This window comes from Camelus ferus, chromosome 6 (genome assembly GCF_009834535.1).
Source record: "Camelus ferus isolate YT-003-E chromosome 6, BCGSAC_Cfer_1.0, whole genome shotgun sequence".
In the NCBI taxonomy this organism is placed as follows: domain Eukaryota; kingdom Metazoa; phylum Chordata; class Mammalia; order Artiodactyla; family Camelidae; genus Camelus; species Camelus ferus.
The window spans coordinates 3,766,534-3,786,381 of record NC_045701.1 but is presented as its reverse complement, the minus strand read 5'-3'; the positions used below and the strand labels follow the sequence as shown (position 1 = coordinate 3,786,381).

General features: G+C 50.0%; 1 protein-coding gene across 1 annotated transcript in view; it reads left to right on the top strand.

Annotated features, from left to right (window-relative positions):
- Positions 1-8,570: 8,570 nt before the first annotated feature.
- The window catches only part of ANKDD1A (ankyrin repeat and death domain containing 1A), a 28,524-nt gene continuing 17,246 nt past the window's right edge, over positions 8,571-19,848 (top strand). Inside the window, 6 exon segments of the mRNA XM_032480950.1 lie at positions 8,571-8,981; positions 12,162-12,265; positions 14,347-14,490; positions 14,892-14,990; positions 19,682-19,723; positions 19,725-19,787. Coding sequence (XP_032336841.1) covers positions 8,948-8,981; positions 12,162-12,265; positions 14,347-14,490; positions 14,892-14,990; positions 19,682-19,723; positions 19,725-19,787 — 486 coding nt within the window. The 5' untranslated portion in view covers positions 8,571-8,947.

Here is a 19,848-nt window from a genome sequence, read left to right as displayed (position 1 = left end):
TGGGGGTCTATCCAAACAACAAGACAAAGTTTAAAAAACACTTACACAGTTTTCAGGAATCATCTTATTGCTTATTATGTTGAAATTGTTATTGTGAGACTGTTTTGAGTAGATCATAGGGTAAAGGGAATGAAGAATTATGTTGGATTTCCAGTATGGGAGGAAAAAAAGACGGATGTGATCTTGATGGTGTTAGGCAGAACCCTGTTGTGTTGAATTTGAGTTGATACTCAGTCATGAGTATGAACTACGGGTGCACTTTATCAGAAGAAAAACAAATGAACAAACTTTTCTTAGTTCTATGCATCGGTCCTAGAAATAATACCCACCCAGTAGGTGTTACCATCCCTGTGTTTACCAATTTATTATAAAAGGGTAGAACCCAGGAACGGTCAGATGGAACAGGTGCACAGGGCAGGTGTGGGAAAAGGGTGCGGAGCTTCCATGTCTGCTCTCCGGTTTTGCTCTCCTGGAATCTCCACGTGTCCACCAGCCTGGAAGCTCTCCACACCCCCTCCTTTTTTGATTTTTATGGAGGCTTCATTACGTAAGAATGATTGATTAAATAATTGGCCACTGGTGACTGATTCAACCTCCAGCCTCTCTCCCCTCCCCCGAGGTTGTGGAGAGAAGAGGACTGAAAATTCCAACTGACTGCTCTCAGTTGGTTCCCCAGGCAACCAGCCCCCATCCTTAGGTTACCTAGAGGCTTCCCAAATCACATCATTAACATAACAAAAGGCATCTTGTTCTCCACGTAGGAGATTCTAAGGTTTTTTTTGTTTATTTTTTTGTTTCTTTGTTTTAGATTCTAAGGGTTTTATGAGCTCTGTTCCAGGAATGGGACAAAGACCAAATATATATATATATATATATATATATGTTTTTTGGGTTTTTTTTTTGAGTAAAGGTAGATTTATTTAGAGAGATACATACTACATAGAGTGTAGGCTGTTTCAGAGAAAGGCCACGAGGTGTGGGGGTTGAGCGCTCAGGTTAAAGTTAAAGTAGATACGCGATCCGTAGACAGAGTGCAGGTGGTCTCTGAAGATGAGGGAGCAAGAGAGGCCCAAATATATATTTTATTATAAATCACAATATCACAGTGGTTTAAAAAGTGGATTTCCAAAGTTATCAATGGCAACATCGCACAAAGAGGGACAAGACATTATGTACTTTCTGATGGAAACACACACCACTTCTGTGAAAGGAGCCTCTCTAAAACTCAGTTTAAAACGTTGATCAATCTGCCAGTTTATAGGAAACACAGGAGACAGAGGAACACGTTAAATGATATCGTAGGGAAGTCATCAGCAAAATACAGACTGTGGGAACCTCTTCAGGATAGATGACCCAGTACAGTGTATCAACAAATAAATTGTGAGAGGGCGGGAGGGAGGAGGAAGGGGGTAGTGTAAATGAAAAATACCGCAAACCATATCAGTAAACAATGCTGAAACCATCAAGTCACCAGCGGCTGCCGCCACCCCCCAGTGAAGAAGACAAGCCTGCAGCCCAGCCTCTGCGGCCACTCACAATGGTGCACCCTGAGCGGACTCAGAATAAGAAAGGACAGGATACTGGCCCTAGATAGCTAGATGCTTGTTAAAGGAATGAATTCAATGAGCCCAAATGTTTGCTTCCTCCCCTACATAGAAAAGTGCTAAGTTCTCTAACTTGAGATGCCTGGTTTTCTTTAGATAACAAGTAATCTTTTATTGTTCCAACTGCCTGGTCTTTGTAAAGCTTTGTTGTAAAGCTCCTATCTATCCTAGCTCCTCCCCTACCTCTTCCGAGCAGTCCCCTCTGAGCGATCTGAGGGGCTGTCATCCTGGCCCGAGTCCTCCCGCCAAATAAAACATAACTCTCAACTTTAAGGCTGTGCATTTATTTCAGTCGACAGTAGAGAGAGAGCAAGAGAGAGAAAGAGGGGTGGAACTTTTAGATTAAGAGACAGATCCGCCTATTTCAATGTATGGAGCTTACTGGAATTTTGATTCAAATAAACTGTAATACCAGCACATATATGACAACTGGAGAAAGTCGAACAATGACTGAATAGTTGATATTAAGCATTGTTAACTTTTAGGTTTGAAAATGGTATTTTGATTATGTTTTTAAATGAGGTTTTACTTACGGAGATACAGACTGACATTTATGGATCAAATGATGTTTATGAATTTGCTTCAGAATAATTCAGGAGGAGGAGGAAGTTAGCCATGGATTGTTAACTGTTGTTGAAGCTGGGTGCTAGGTAGGTGAGGTTCATTATATTATTATTTGTGTTTATTTGATATCTTACGTAGTAAAAATTTTTTACAAAACTCCTGTCTCTTAGATAAGATAAATATGGCAAAATATTAATATGTATCATTATTCTTTCAGCTTTTGTGTAGGTTTTAATTTTTCTAAATAAAACATTAGGAGAAAAAAGTCATTGCTTTGTCTTAATCCTTTTGCCGCAGCAGGAGGCCTCACAGCCCAGACCTTGGGCTCCCAAGGGCCCATCGGTCAGTCCTTCAGGCCTGGGAGAAGTCTTCTGATCACAGGCTACCACCTGGAGCAGCCCCCAGACCCAGCAAAGTCAGAGCTAGGAATAAAATCCAGGGGCATCTGGACTCCTTCCAAATATTGCCTGGGGGCACCTGGAACTCTGAAGCCACATGTCAGGGCTCCTGTCAGCTTGGAGAGTCCTGTGCCATTGAGACGTACCCTCCACTGTACCTCACCCTCCCTCCCTGTGATTTAATGGTGAACAAGAGTGCTTAAAGGGAAGTGGGGGAGGCAGATGACAGGCGAGTAAACAAATATGCACATGGCATGTGCTGTGGGACACAAGGGGGCGGTCATGGACCGGTGACGCGGGTTGGTAAAAGTGTGTACCAGAGGCCAAGGAGAGTTTAACAGCAGGGAAAAGTTTAATAGTTACACAGCAGTGGGCCACACAGACGAAAGGTGCCTGTGTGAGCCCAGGGGTGGGCGTGCAGGGTCTTTTATTGGGGGTTGGGGCCTGTGCACACAAGGAGTAGGGGCTGCATGATCAATTCGTGCACGAGCCCCTGATTGGTTGTAAGATCTGTCAGGGACTTCTCTGAACAAGAAGTTTCATGACTGGTGAAGGCAGGAAGTGAGGCATGTCCACCTGGGGTATTGTGAGCCGGATGTCTCCTGCAGAGATGAGTCCTGCCAGGGTAAACACACATCAAGAGATGTTTTTATCCTGCAGAAATGCAGTTATGTGGAGTGGTCCTGCAGTGGGGAGTAGGGGTGAAGGTGTCAGTGGCTCCAGGCACACTGAGAGCCCGGGACTTCTTCAGAGCGGCTTCAACGAGTGCCAGCGGGCTCCAGGGCTTGTTCAAAAGCTTTGCGTCTTTACAGCCTCTAAATGAGCACACTGGCTGCTTGTGGGCACCCCTAGCTGGGGCGTTGGAGGCGATCCTAGTGTCAGAAGGGGTGAGCAGACAGAATTGTTCTACATTGAAAACGAGGCTGAGCAGAGGACATTTGAGTGTTACAGAGTCCAGGTAAAAGGGAGGCAGAGGAGATTTGGGAGGAGAAGTGGGTGCCCTATTGGGATGAGTGGACCTTTGAGGAAAGATGTTGAAATACGGTTTTTAGGAAGTTTTGCTCTGTCTGAACTTCCCTGAATTCCTTGCCACTTGTGTATTGGTTTGATATGATTTCAAACCCATTTGTTTATGACTTAAGCTAAGTTGTTTAAATCTACTTGTTTATGTCAAAGGCCAAAAAAACCAAAGTTGTTACGATAAAGAATAAGCTGCGTCAGGATGTCATCTCATCTGTTGCTGTTGATAAGCCCTTAGTGCCTCAGCTGCTGAGGGCACCCCCAAAATGGGGGCTTATTGATGAGAACTGCGGAGAAGCAGTTATGGCAAGGGGACACAGACGATAAATGCTGAGAGTTTTCGAGGAATGACTGAGTTTCCGTCTGAGCAAAGCTACCTTTTGCTGACCAGCTCTCCGAAGACCTTGGGGGCATTAGCTCCTGGTGTGGTAAAGGCATGTCCTTTATCAGCAGTAGTGATGAACCCTGCAGCCTAGAAGGACATCTGCCTGCCGGTCAGCACAGGCGCCATCGTTGCCTAGCAACGTACTCCAGCAACCAAGGACTTTTATTTTTGCGTTGGTAGCTAGACATAACTCCCCCGTTGGCCAAGCGTGTGTCTCTTGAGAAACCAAAACTGGTAGAAAAAGTACAGGCTTAACTGAATTTGGGCTTTATTCTCTTCATATGCCCTTGCCTGGAACAATAGTGTAACCAATCTATCTTTTGTCGGAGTATGTTATTTCTTTATTGACTTATTAAGAGACATTATCCTGTATGCTATTGGCTTGTGAAATTATAATAATTCCTGCAGTGAACCTGTGTTAAATAAGCTATTGTCAAAGACAATCTCATTTGCATTATTTTTCAAGGCTTTGGAACCACATTAATGTTTCGTTTGCGTGAAATGACGGGGCAATGGGCTCTGAGTGGGAATAGGTGGACCCAGTGTTATTCGTGTGTCACAGAATAACAAATTGTGACCACTCTCTGGAGGAAAAGGTGGCTGTGAGAGGGATAGTGAGGGTGGGGGTGGCACAATTAACACTGGAAAACTGACACTGAGACCAGTCTTGAAAAACGACAAATAGTTAGCCATGGGAAAAGGGTGGGGAAGAGTTGTTCCTAACAAAAGGGAAGAGCACGTGCAAAGGCCCTGAGGCAGGAGCGAGGAAAGTTCATTTTGCTGGAGGAACTTTTACAAGTTTAATTTTATTGGTTTTTCTTCCCCAAGGATTAAAAAAAAGAAGACATTTGAAATGATGTATGTCATTACTAGGCTACAGAATTAAAAGGCTCAAATGATATGTAGAGCTCCTAAGTGACTATAATTGGCATTATTTTTCCACAAACTAAGTTTTCCATCTGCTTTTCCTCATTTCGATATTTCTGATTACTTCTAATCGGTGTTAAGGTCAGTCATCTCCCTCTGTTACACACACACACATACACACTTCTTGAAGCTGCCCCACATCCTCCACCCCAAGCCCCAGCTCTGTGCTCTCACGCCCTCTCTCCATCCCTGTCAACCCTGGTAGTCTCTGAATTACATGTCCTTTTTGTCCCTCAGCCTTGGGTACCTTATGCCAAAGGGATGAAGGCAGCTTGTGGGCAAAGCTGAGTACTGTCTGCTTGGAGAATGACCTGGGATCACTAGGGTGTGTGTATGTGCCTGTGTGTGTGTGTTGAGGGGGGAGGCTGTGTATGAGGTGGGAGCTGGAAATGCAGGGTCAAAATGGGCTCTGTGTCTTGGCAGGGACAGGAGAAGGGCAGAACCAGCACTTGGCTCCCCCCAGACGTCCCCCTCCAAACACACCAAAGGTAGAGCATTATAAACACCCAAAACTCTGCGACCTTGTCCAAAGTGGCCCGCTGGATTTTTGCATCTTACTCAGTTGCTCATATAACCATGGTTGTTTTAATTAAAATGCAACTTTTCCACCTCTTCTCAGGCATCGAATAAAACTGAGGTTCTGGTTGTGGTTTCCTGTGCCTCTCATCCACCACTGTGTATCCCAGGGTATAGGCACCAGGACAGGGCATTTCAGAACAGGGAGCAGGCCGTGTGCACTGCAGTCCTGGGCTTCTCTGAAGACAGAATGCCAGCAGAGCCCCCCAGACTTACAGTGAGTGGTTCTGAGGGGAAGGTACCCACCACTGTGCAAGTGACAAGGGCCATCGTGGACTGTGTCCTGAAACTGGCTTGTGCCCATTCCCCTGGCAGGGGGTGCACAGAAGCCACCATCACAGCCTTGCCCTCAGTGAGAGTGGCTGTGTAGCTTAGGACCCAAGGATACCCCAAGGCTTTGGGGAAACACGTACTGGGTTTGAATTGGCCACTTACTGGCCATGGGACCTTGGGCTACAACTCACTGTCTGCATCCCAGTTTTCTCCCTGGAAATAAGGTTGCTAACAGCATTGCAGGGAGGTTGGGAAGAGTACAGGAGATAATGCTGATAAGAGACTGATGCAGCGGCTGGTATCCAGCTGGTGCTCAGGAAATGATGACAGCTCAAAGAGATTAGTTAGACCTGTTTGGGGAAAACAGGCATAAAGGCCTGAAAATGATGGATTGGAATGAAGTGGTGCTGACAGCTTAGAGTAGCCCTTCTCATATTTCAGTGTGCACAGGAATCACCAGAGATCTTATTGAAATATAGGTTCTGATTCTGGTGTGCAGACCAGGATTCCGTCTTTCTAACAGAATGTCACCCAGGTAACAAAGGAGCATGAAATCCATGAGGTAGATGGTAAAACACAAGTCACGTTTCTATTTTGTAAAACAAGCAAACAAAACACCTCTCTAATTTCTCAAGATATGAAGTAAGAACAAAGAAGAGCCAGGAGGGCTGTCTTGTGGAGAAACCTGCCACCAGTGTCAGGTGTCAGGGGCCCCCAGCCTCTCTTGCGTGATCGCCGGAAAGATCACTGTGAGGTGTCCAGCCACGTACCATTGGGGCTGGACGGCCCATAGACCCTACCTCCAATCCATGAGTTTTGGAGATGAAGCCACTTAGGCCCAAGAAAGGGGAAGGGAGCGACCTAGATCACCAGCTAATTATAACACCTACAAGGGAGCCTTCCTGGGAAGCTGGGGGCTTGGGCTGGGTACTGTGGAGTTGAACTTGAAGGATGGGATAATGGGCCATTTTTTTCCAGACTGAAATTGCAGTGTGGTGCAGTGAGTTTGAATCCAGCCTCTACCACTTGCTGCTCTAAGGTCTCAACAAGTTACTGGAACTTTCTGAGCCTCAGTTTCCTCATCCATAAAATAGGGATGATAATATCTGTTTTACAGAATTGTTGTGAGGATTAAGTGGGATAATGAATTTAAAAATCCCTGGCCAGAATGTGGGAGCACTGAAGGCTGGGGAGGTCTCCTAGAGGAAGCCCATAAGGCCTTCCGGGCTTAGCTGGAAACACTAGATGGGTGTGGCCTAACCTTGGGCCAGGGTGGCTGGGCTGGTGGGGACAGCCAGGCTTCTGTCAATCATCTACTTCCCAAGGGTTTCTCTAATGCCCACTCATGGTCACTTGGGCACTTGGGTCTCACCTCCAGGTTCCCCAGGGAACGTATGGAGACACAGACTGTCTCCAGGCAGCAGTGGATGAGGGAGGAAGGTGATAAAGCAGCAGTCACTTCATTCTGCTGGCTCAGGGCCATGGACTTCAAGGATGGCTGGCACCTCTGCATCCATCTGGGAGGCCAGGGCTTGGAGACTGACCGACCATCAGGGTCTGTCTGCAGTTTTGACTCCTTCAAGGTCCTATCCACCCATCAGATGCTCATGCTGTGGCTCTTGAATCAGACCACCTGGAGTAGAACTCTGGCTCCACCACTTACTGTGTGAGGTAGGGAGAGTTTTTTACCCTCTCTGTGCTTCAGTTCCTCCACCATAGTATGGTGGTAATAATGTCCACTTCATAGGGTGGTTTGGGGGACAAAATGAGATAATCCACAGAGTCCTACTGTGGGTCTCATTAATTATTAGCTAGTATCATTACGTTCTTTTTCTATAGAGGTACTGGGGATTGAACCCAGGGTCTCCTGCATGCTGAGCATGTGCTCTACCACTAAGCTATATCTCCTGATCCCCCCTTTATGTTATTTTTCAAAGGTCATCCCAAATGCTTCCTCCTCCAGGAAGCCTTTCTGAACTGCACTAATGATAAAGATATTTATCTTCCTCTGATCCCAGAAGAACTAGTAATGGCTTCTTACGTTGGGGTAGAGATGCCTTGGGACCCCAATATCCCCAGATTTAAAGAGTCTATAAATGCCTAAAAGGCAAAGAAGAGAAGACATGGACATCCCCCAGTGTCTGAAGTGCAACCCATTCTGATGGGTTCAATGTGTATCTTTTTGTTTGTATGTCTTTGCAGATCTGTGTTCTTTAGTGTGCAATCATTTTTATTGATACCGTGTTTTAGTCTCATTTGTTTTTTTCACTTTTTCCGCTCTACCACTCGGTGTTTGAATCCTTGTTACTCTGAGTACACCTGGTCCCTTGCATCTAAAGTTGCATTGTAGTACATTTTACCCATCCACCCCCACCCCCACTGTGACATTTAGGTTGCCTCCCACTCCCGACAACCACAAAACAAGCCAGCAACAACAACCTCTTACATGTCCCTTTATGAGCCTGTGGAGATGGAGCTGGATTTTAGAGTCATCGTTGGCTGGGTTTAGTTTTCCTCATTACAGCCAAGACTCTTTTCCAGGAAGGCTACTCCTGCCAGCAGTGCACCTGGCTGTGACACCCCTCATTCCCCACGACTATCTGGCATTATCCAGTTTTTCTCATTTTTGCCAGTCTAATTGGTGTAAGTGATATCTCATTGTCATTTTAACTTGTATTTTCCTGATCATGAACAAATCTGACCATCTCTTCCTATGCCCGCAGGCTTGCCTGAGGTTTCCGTAACTTCAATGCCCAAGTGCTTGGGGTCTGACTTGCAGCGCCTGGGGGCGCCAGAGCAGGCGCCGAGTCCGGAGCCAGGGGCCTGCTGGAGGTCTGCACCCGGGCCCAGGAGGCTGGGACAGCTCGCGGGGGAGACACGCCCAGCGGGACCTGCGGAGCCTCGAGTGGCCCCGACCCGCCGGGCCGTGCACAGGTCGAGGGAGTCCGAGGACACACCTGCAGTCTGGCCCGGGATGGAGGGCCTGCGGGAGGCCGCAGAGCTGCGCGCACATCATACCCAAGGGCCGAGGAGGGGCGAGCGGTCCGGAGGAGCGGCTGCCGCTGGCTCCCCGACGCCCCCGGCTCGCCCACCCCCAGCTCAGCGCCCTTTCCCTGCGCTCCCGGGGGTCCCGCTGGGCGGACGCGCGGCTCGCGCCCGGGCAGAAGCGCGCGGGGGCTGCGGAGCGGAGCGGCGGCGGCATGGACGAGGAGCTGGCGTGGGAGACCGGCGGCCGTGAGTCGCGGGGCCGGGCTTGGGGGTAGGGGGACAGTCGGGAGCGGGCCGAGTACCCCGCACCCCCTCGAGGGCGACCAAGGCTGCGATTGGCGTGGTTTGCGTGGCCACTGGCGTCCTGGCTTCCTTCCTCCGTTCCTGGAGGAACGGGCATCAGGCCGTGGGGACACTGGCTGCGCATCTGGGACTCCTGAGAGCAGGGAGCTTGGGCAGAGGAGACACTAGCTAGAAATAAGATGGTAATGCGATCCTTCACTGACTACTTTGTGCGCCAGTCCGAGCCACGACAGGCACGTTATTTGATCTTCACAGCGGCCCTATGGCTTGGACAAAATGTCTTCTCCATTTTGCAGAAGAGAAAGCTGAGGCACAGAGTAGTTTAACAAGTTGCCCGAGGTCACTCATCCTTTAAGTAGTAGAAATGCTGAAGGCTGCAGCTTCTCCAGAATGTCGAGGCTGGATGCAGAGTGAGGACCGTATCAGATGGGGAAAGTGAGACCCAGAGACGGAGGTGTGGTGTGCTGCAGAGGGGATGAGGGCACCTCAGAGCCTCCCTCTGGGGGTGTGCCCAGTGCCAGGGCTTCTAGGCGGGGCAGCAGCATCCCTGTGGGCATCAGCTGGCCTGGGGGCCTTTGGCTGCACTGCCTGGTGAGGGGAGAGAAGGATTGTGCCAGTGAATGGGGGTGGGGTTGGGGGCTCTGTCACATGCTACAAACAGTATAGGGTTCTGCCTGGGGCAATCCCTTAAGGAATGTGCAGCGATGGAGCTTTTGGATGTGTGGGATGGAATTCTGGGTAGAGGACCCAGCCTGGACAAAGGCTCAGAGGCCAGAGTGCACTGTGTGTTTGATGTGGCCGGAGAAGAGGATGCATGGGTTGAGGTGGATAGAAGAGGTGAGATTGGACTGGGTTTCACTGGCGCTCTGCAGGGTCTGCTTGCTCTCAATGGACTCTTGGCTGTTTGCCAGCTCAGATCAGGTTGCCTCCTCCCAGGCTTCAGCTACGAGAAAGGGAGTCAGAGCTGGAAGGGATCTCAGCAGATCACCCTCCCCCAGCTTTACACCCGGAGGAACTGAAGCCCCCAAGGGGGATGTTTCCTGCTGTTAGAAAGTGGCAGAGTGGGTACTAAACCCCAGCTTCTCGAAGCTCACACCTGAAGGGCCAGATCGTTCGCCCACCCTGGATTGAAAGAGCCTTCGGGGGCGAGGGAGGGTGGGCCTATCAATGGGCACCACTTGGAAGGCAGTGTTTTCCCCTCTCCCCTGATGTATTGACTTGAAGCTTACCCCCTCCCCCACACCTCTTTCCTTCTATTTACTTGGGCTTGTGGTTTGCTTTCCCAGGGGACTAATGAGTCTTAACTGGGGCAACATCTTATAGTACAAAGGCCCTGAAGAGGTTTAATGATTTGTGTGTCACTCATTCATTCGCAAATATGTGCCACGGCCTGAATTTGGGGATACAGTAGCTCACAAATTAGACAGAAATTTCTCCTTTCATGGGTTTATATTATAATGGGGGAAGCAGACAATAAACCTAATAAATGTATAAATATAGCACACGCCAATGGTGAGAGGTGCTGTGGAGAGAAGCAATGCAGGCAGGTGGGTAGGGAGGGTATTTCCTTGGTTGGAGCTTGACCGGCTCAGAGGGCCCTGAATAAAGGGGGCCCTACCACCTCTAGATCGTTGGCCACCAAAATTTATTCTCTGATCTTTTGCTTTGGAGGAATAATAGTGATGGTGATGGTATTATTTGCCAGTGCCAGGGGCTTTTTACATCTTATATTTAATCATTATAATAACCCTGCAGGGCAGTTCATACCCCCATTTTGCAGGTGAGGAAACTGAGGCACAAGAAAGTTAAGTAACCTAGCTCACACAGCCAGAAAGTAGCTCAGCCATGGGCCAGTGGCTCTGAGGTCCATAGGTTGCATCTGTGAGGCCCAGAAAGCCCCAAATCCTCTCCTGTATCTGGAAAGCCACATGAAATTTATCTGGAAAAACAAAGTGATGCCAGGCCTGTCTGTCACCTAAACACATCCTAGCCTTCCTTGCCAAGACACCGGCCACCTGTCCCTGGATACACAGAGGGGCTGGGTCTGGACATTCGCACTGGACCAAACTTGCAGGATGGGGGTTTGGCAGCAATAAAATCTCAAATTACATACTCTGTCCTGATTATGAAAAAAACCAGCAGATAGATAGCTGTCCCTTGTGCTCATGTGTCTAAGCCTTCCTGAAAGAAGGACAGGCATCTGTTAATCTGGGGATTTTCAGTGTCACTCATGGAAGCAGAGTTTTGTGAATTCCCCTCTGTGCTCAGCTTTGAGCCTGCTGGGAGTTGTGGTGGATCAGTAAGGGTCAGGTGTGGCCAGGGCCCGCAAGGAGCTTGTGGTCCAGCCAAAGAGACTAGCTGTCTTCACAGGCCAAGAGCAGTCAGGGTGACGGCAGCATGGGGGGCCAGTAAGATAAGCCCTGGACCACATCACCAGGCCTGAGTCCTCCTGGCCTGGCCTCCAACCCTCTGAGCCCTCCGCTGCCTATGAGAGGGGCTGGCAGCGGGGCTCAGAGGTTCCCTCTAGTCTGAGACTGTCTGAGATGAAGGTGCAGCGATGAAGATGAAAAGCGTGCAGAGACCACAGAGAAGTCACATCGGAGTGCGCCCCAGAGCCGGGAGGCGAAAGATGGTTAGGATTTGGGGATGAGGAGAGAAGAGGTGGAGGGGCAAGGACAGGGAAGCCAGGTGCACATACCCAGTGCAGTGAGTGGCTCAGTAAACCCTGGCTGCCTCCTTCCCTGGACAGAGCCATGGAGAAGACAGTTGTCAGCTTCGGTGGGAATGAATGCCATTCCCTTCCTTCCTCGGGAGCAGCAGTTGGAGTCATGGAAACTGGATGACGGGGCATCTCTCGGTGGAGGGGCACACACCTGGCTCCTGTGGATGGTCTTGCTGATGCTCTCCGGGTTCTGCCGGGTCCCAGTCGTGTGGACGCTCACGTTAGAAGGAGAAGCAGCCTGTCTGGGGAATTCCCTGACAATGAGAGGGCAGGGAGGCACCCCCCCCCCCCACCTTTCTGAGCTGGGAGTCCATCTGCCTGGGAGAGGCTGTTCCCTGCTCCTCCTTGTGCAGTGTGAGGGGCCGTCCCCCCTCATCCTGCCCCCCTTTTTGTCCCCCCAGTGCTTCCCCTGGAGAGGCAGCTGCACGAGGCTGCCCGCCGGAACCATGTCGGAAGGATGAAGGAGCTGATCGGGAGGAGGGTCAACGTCAGGGCCAGAAACCACGTGTGTACAGGGGCACCGGCTGGGGACAGTGCCATGGTGTTACCACCACTTGGGAGGGACAATTTACAGAGTCCAAGGCAGGCACACTGGCACCTGTTAACCCTGGGGAGGCTCAGGCTCTGTCCTTCTTGCCTGCATTGTCTCAAGGTCTCTGAGGCCCAAAGTCACGGTCAGGATTCCAACCAGGCTTGGGCACTTCTAGAACTTGCAACTCTTAATCCTGTGATCCATCCAGAAGGCTCCCCCAAGAAACAGAGGTTAGGGTCAGGAGGGCAAGGGGTCAGAGTTCAGGAGTCAGAGGCTGGCAGAGAGGCAGATAGGGGCAGGCACCTGGAGAGACAAAGATGGAGTGGTGCCTGCGGTCAGAAGTCCAGGGATTTGGGACCAAGAGAGGTTGAGCACGTGTGAAGCAGCAATTTAGTTCAGTTCTCTGAGGGCCCGCTGTGCCTGGTGACTGTGTAAAGCTGCTATTGGCCCAGGCCTGATCTGAGGGCTCAAAGCCCAGGCAGGGAGGCAGACCAGGCCCCGCAAACCAAGCCTCAGGTCTGCTCGTGGGGTGGTGCATAGCCTTTTGGAGAAGGGAACAAAGGGAAAAGCCATTCTGCCCGGGGTAGCCCCTCCCTAATCTGGGGCTTCTAGCTGTCAGGAGCGTCTTAGAGGAGATGCCAGGGCCTGGGTGAGAGGCCAGTGGGGGCTGAAAGTGCTGAATGCGAGATTCCTGACTGCAGCAGAGGCTGCTCTGTCTGGTTTGGTGTGACAAGGGTATGTGACCTGGGTCTTCAGAGCCCGCTGGGGGCTCAGTAATAGCGGCAGGAATTCTGGGGTATGCCTGGTGTGTTTTAGTTTTCAGAGCACTCATCCACCTGTTTCCCACTGGTCCCCACTCACCCCTGGAGAGGTGAGCAGGGCAGAGAGGATTAGTCCTGTTTATAGAAGGGTGCAGGCACAGAGAGGGCAGCTGTGACCCCCTAGGTCACACAGCACATTATTGGTGACTGGAGCCTTAGTCTCAACTCCTGGGCAGGCACTGGCAAGGAAGCATGGACTTGGAGGATGATGGGATGCTAATACCAGATTCATTCATTTATTTACTCATTGAATGATTCATTCATTCATTCAGTATTTATTAAGGGCTTCCTCCGGTCGGCACTGTACTCGGTGCTGATGACAGTAGAACCCATGGCAGACGTGGACCCTGCCCCCTTGGAGCTGGTGGTCTCGTGTGGGAGGACAAACATTAAACAGAATATCTCACAAACAATTCATTCTCACTGGCACAATTTGAGAGCATGTGGGGATCGGAGGGTCCTGCCCCACCAGAAGGCTTCCCGAGGAAGTGACATTTTTGCAGGAGCCAGTGAAGAAGGGCAGTGGCCCAGGCAGAGGGACAGCACCAGCAGAAGGAGGGCACAGCTGGTCCCCAGAGGAACCACACAGAAAATCCGTGTTTTCTTTCGTTGTCTCTTCACTTGCTGAAAACTATGAGGGAAGTGGGTTCCTGGGGCAGAGGCTGGCTTCCCCTGGGCCTGCTCAGATGCGCTGAGGGCCAGAGACCAGGGTGAACTGCCAGGCTGGCTTGACAATGAGGTGGGGAGTCAGAACCCTCCAGCCCGGTTCTGAAGAAAAGAGGGGACAGAACCCAGGTACTCAGGGTTCCTCGGGGACTTGGAGAATAGCCCTCAGACGCAAGTGGCTGCCCATCAGAGGGAGCAGCAGGAACAAAGACGTAGATGTGGAAAGTTGTTTGGCATTTCTGAGAAGCAGTGGCCAGCAGTGCTGGGCCCCGTGGGGCCTCGTACCCAGGGTTAGGAGTTTGACCCAAGAGCAGTGGGAAGCTGTGAAGAGTTTCAGGTGGGGGACAGATGAATCTAGACATGGCATTTTACTGTGTTCATTTCAGCTGCTGTGGCGTGGAAGAGGAGGGGGCCCGAGTGGGGCTGGGGCTCCAGCCAGCTGGTCATCGGAGCCAGCAAAGGCCCTTCCACCCTGCAGACCAGCTGTCCTGGCCGGGAGGTAGGGAGGGTTGGGAGGTGGGCCAGGCAGCAAGCTGGTGCCACACGGTTTCCCCTCCCTCCTACCAGGTGGGCCGAGTGGCCCTGCACTGGGCTGCGGGCGCAGGGCATGAGCAGGCGGTGCGGCTGCTCCTGGAACACAAGGCTGCTGTGGATGACGAGGATGTGGTAGGACTCCCCCCCCACCCCACCGCCATGGAGGCGTGTCTGTCTGCCTGTCTGTCTCAGGGTCGGGCCGGGGCATCGGAGCTCATCTGGGTCTGCGAGCCAGCTGTCATCGCCCAGGTCGCCACTGATGCACAGACACACAGATGCCGGCTGGGCAGGGAGTCTGAGTTTTTGGAGACTAGTGACACTGTGCTGATCCCATTTTCCCCTTGCACAGTCATGAAGCTCTCTTCATTTTCAAGGGCCTTTCAGTTCTCAGAGAACCTTTTTAGTCCCTCGTGATGCTGTGTGAACAGGGAGAGATACAGGCTGTAGAACAGGTAATTGGGTGGCTGGGGAATGTCATCGGGACGGAGGTCTCTTATGATATGCCACAGGGCTCTGTCCTGGCAAGGCAGACACGCCTCACACTCTCCTCACTTCCTGCCTCGTGTCCTCTCCCCCAGTTTGGTATGAATGCGCTTCTCCTGTCTGCCTGGTTTGGCCACTTACGGATCCTCCAGATCCTGGTCAACTCTGGGGCCAAGATCCACTGTGAGAACAAGGTAGGGCCTTGACTGGCAGCCCTCCTGCTCCCCCTGCCCCTGGCTGCACAGGTCTGCCCCCACCTCTGCTGCCTGTCCCCATCGCTGTCCCCTCTGTCCTCCCACGTGCCTCTGCCTGCCCCAGCTTGCCCCGGCCTTCCTGAAGCCGCAGCTGAGCTCAGGCCGGTGAAGCTGGGACCCCCACTGCTTCTACTGGGGCTGGGAGAAGGGCCTGGAGATGCCTCTTCCATCAACACTGAAAGCCCCTTTCTCCCCTCGCCACCCGGGGCCCTTTACCACTCTGTGATGGTGGGACCGTCCCGGCCCCTCTGGCCAGCCTCCTGTTCACAAAGAGGATTCAAACTAACAGCCTCAGAAGATTAAATGAGAGGGAGGTGGGGCCTTCGCCCTCCTGCACGGCCCTGTCTCCCTCAGGCTCAGTGTGGCGGGCTGGAAGGAGCAAAGCACCTTTTAACAAATTCTGGGACCTTGGGCAAGTTATGTTACTGCTCTGAACTTCCATTTTCCCGTTTGGAAATGAGAGCGCTAAAAGCTAGTACCCACCTCCGAGCTGAGGCAAAAGCAGGTGGGGTGCTGCGTGTCAAGCACCTGGCTCAGCGCCTGGCATATTAGGGAAGCTGGCAGCCCCCTGTTGCTCACTGGTGTGCGCTGTGGTTGGAGGGAGGAGGGCCCCAGGGAGTCACAGTGCCCAGAACCCCTGCCCTGGTGTCTCACCTTTTAGGGGATCGGTGGCCTTATGAAAATGCCAACACTTCAGGGCCAAATACCTTTGGCCAGGAGTTCTCAATCTTGGTCCTTAGAGAGAGAGAGAATTCAGGGAACCATGGACTTGGGTGGGGGAAAAAAAGTACTTTTTTTTTCTCAAACTGGCCTCTGCTTGAATATTTAGCATTTCTTTTAATGATGAATGTAGGTAGTGTAAGCATTACCTGTGACTTTGTCACTAGGACAAAATGTAGCTCTTTTCATATCACATCACAGTTTCTGCAGTTATCTCAAAATATGATTTATGCTCACTGATTACTTAGAAATCATGTGCAGTTATTATTAGACCTTTCACTGCATCCTGTTGTTTAATGGACCTAGTCAAGCACACATATTAACTAGATTTAAAATTGGGGTTTTAATGTTTTGATAATTCTATTTCAATATCGTTTTTCTTTTGTGAAGGCAGAATAGTGTTTCTCCCCCACCCAAGATGTCTAGTATCCTTTTTTTTTTTAAATGTTTTTTTCTTTCCTTTGGGTTTTTCTTTTTTGGGGGGGGTAATTAGGTTTATTTATTTATTTATTTCTTAGTGGAGGTACTGGGGAATTGAACCCAGGACCTTGTGCATGCTAGGCAGGCGCTCTCCCACTGAGCTACACCCTCCCCCTCCAGATGTCCGTATCCTAATCCACAGAACCTGTGAACTCCACAACGTAACACGGCAAAGGTAATTTTTCAGATGTGATTTAGTTAAGGCCCCTGAGATGGGGAGATTATTCTGGATTATCCACACGTGCCCACCTGTTCTTTCAGGGGACAGAGGGAGGCAGGGGAAGTCAGAAGAGATGTGATTGAAGGAGGCAGAGGTTGGAGGGATGTGAGTCACTAGCCGAGGGATGCGGGCAGCCTCTAGGAAGCTGGAAAAGATCAGGGAGATGGATTCTCTTAGAAATGTCCAGAAGAGAAGCAGCTCTCCCAACCCACTTCAGACTTCTGACTGTAAGATAATAAGTGGGCATTGTTTTAAGCCACTAAATTTACGATAACTTGTTAGCAGCAATATGAAACTAAAACGCCATTGTAGGCCTGCATGTTTGATTAAATTTTTCCCAATTTTTTTTCTTTTCTGCATTTAAATAAACATCATTTTGAGAAGGGGTCCATAGGCTTCACCAGACACCAGAAAGGGCCATGGCACAGAAGTCTGCCCTGGGCCGTTGTCCGGATCTTGTTGGCAGCGGTGGGAATGTCTGATGGCTCCCAGTGAGGGAGTCCCTAGGTTATGGGCCACAGGGCCTGAGCCCAGAATGTGGGAGTGAGAGAGAGAGGGGCCCTCAGAAGGGCACCCTGTGAAGACACCCAGGTTCAACCAGAGGGTCCTCAACTCTCAGAACTTAGGTGACCAGTTTACTTGCTAATTTACTGCTTTATTACGAAGAATGTGAGTCATCAACAGCCCGATGAAAATGTGTGCCTGGCTTAGCCTTAGAGCTGCTCAGTGGCCCTGGGGAATCCAGGGGCTGTTGCAATGAAATTTGCTGTAAACACAGAAGGAGCCTCCGTGTTCTAGAATGAAGGAGGCCAGGTCTTAGGTGTGTGCGGAGGGCAGGGCTCTGAGTAATGGACTCTTCTACTTAAGCAGATCCACTTTGTATTAATTTTCTGTTTTTGGTAGCAAAACATCCTAAAACGTAGTAGCTTAAAGTAACAATGATTTATTATTTTTCATACTAATGTCATTGGCTGGTCAGTGGCTCTGGCCTTGCCAGGGCCCACTTCTGAGAACAGTCAGCACATGCCTGGGGCCTCTGCAGGCAGGGGGACTGCTGGGGATGGTGTGGCCAGGTGGTGGCTGATGTTGGTCCTGGACACTTCCTCACGTGACTGCCCCAGGACATCACAAGAGCAAGAGCGGAAGTGGCAGGATTTCCTGAAGTGTTACTTCCACCACATTCTACTGGCCAAAGCCCAACACAGGGTCAGCCTTGTTTCAGGGGGAGGAAAATACTGGATTCCTCCTCCTGATGAGAAAATTAGCACAGTCTAGTTGCTTGATCTTGTGACAGTTTCTCAATCTGTCCTGGTTTTCATGACCTTGCCACTTTTGAAGAGCACTGGTCAAGTATTTTGAAGAATGTCCTTCAATTTGGGTTTGTCTATTTTCTAATGAGTAGTTTGGCGGCCACAGAATGTGGGGAAGAAGACCACCAAGGTCAAGTACCCTTCTTATCGCCCCCTGTCTGGGGGCATATGATACCAATGTGACTTGTCACTGGTGATGTCATCTTGATCCCGTTCTGACACCAATCCCAATGTGTGTTTTTTCTCTATCACCAAGCAGTTAGCTCAGTTCTCCGTGGACACTGACCGGTGTCCACACATTTAACTCAGTTCTGACACTGCCTGGAGATAGCGCCAGATTCCGCAGGGTCAGGGCTCAGTCCTACAAGACTGTCCCCATTTCAGGTGCCCGTCAGAAGGCCAGGTGGTTGCCTGGCTATGCTGCTGGCTATGAGTCAGAAGTTCCCCCGACCCTCCTCCCAGGTTTGATTAATTGGCTAGAGCAACTCTCAGAACTTCGGTAACCAGTTTACTTACTAAATTACTGGCTTATTACAAAGGATATTAAAGGATATGGCTCATCAACAGCCAGATGAAGAGATGCATAGGGCAAGGTCCGGAACGGGGGCTTCTGTCCCTGTGGAGCTTGGATGTGTTCTAGTTCACCAACCTGAAAGTTCTCCGAACCCCATCCTTTGGGGTTTTTATGGAGGATTCATTATGTAGACTCAATAGATTAAATTTTTGGCCATTGGTAATTGATTCAACTTCCAGCCCCTCTACTTCTCCCCAGAGGTGGGGGGACTGAAAGTTCTAACCTAACCACAGTTGCTTCCCTGGCAACCAGTACCTAGGGGTGTCTCAAGTCACCTCATTAACATAATAATCACTTACCATTTAGGAGATTCCTAAGGTTTTAGGAGCTCTGTACCAGGAACCAGGAAGAAGACCAAATATGTATTTCTTATTATAAATCACAATTCCACGCTTGACCACTTGGTTAAAGTGGTGTTGGCCAGGTTTCTCCACTGGAATGTTCGCATTTTTGCCTTTCCAGTCTCTGTTGTTAGAAACTCTTTGTGGTTTTAATTTGCATTTCAGTAATGACTAATGATGTCAGATATCCTTTTCATGTGCTTATTTGCAACGTATATATCTTCTTTGGTGTTCAAATTATGTTTTAATTGTATTAATTTCTTACTGATGAGTTTTTAGAGTTCTTTATAAATTTTGGGTGTATTTCAAAGTAAATTGCAGACATCAGTGTACACGTCACACTAAATAAATACCTCAGCATACATGTTATTTACTAGAGTTCACATTCTTTACATACAATGAAATACACAAATCTTAAATTTATACTCACTGTGATTTGACAAATGCTGCTCCCATGTAACCCAAACCACTGTCAAGATGTAGAACACCATTCTATTGATTTTTATGACCCGTTGATGGTTGCAATCTATTTGAAAAAATGTGCCCCAAATAATCTAGCTGTAATGCGAGGTCAAGGTTGAAGCTCTGGGTTATAAACATGGGATTTGCAAACCTCCCGCACTTACTGCTTCAGGGGCTAAGAGACCTTCAGTAAAGCTAAGCACAGTAACATGAGGTATGTCTGCATTATTCTAATTTGACCTGTGACAAAATGGGGGCTCAGAGAGGTGCAGGTAACTTGCCTAAGACCACACAGCTGATAAATGCTGGAGCTGGGATTTGAACTGTGGCATCCTGGCCCCCACCAGCCCCCATGAGGCCAAGTGGGTGCCTCAGTTTTCCCAGGGGCCCATCCCCATTTTCAGTGTTGTTTCCATCGGAAAGCTGTGTTCTGGTCCCAAACACTCACCAGTCTGGGAGACAGCCAGTGTGTGAGCGGGGCCTCCCTTCGCAGACTGCAGGGACCGCCCTGGGCTTGTTTCCAGGACGGTCTGACCTTACTACACTGTGCAGCCCAAAAAGGCCACTGTGCATGTGCTGGCATTCATGATGGAGGACCTGGAGGACGTGGCCCTGGACCAGGCTGACAAGGTGAGTGTGGCCACAGGCTGTGAGTCCTTCCCTGGGGCCTGGGATTCCTGATTCCCTGCTG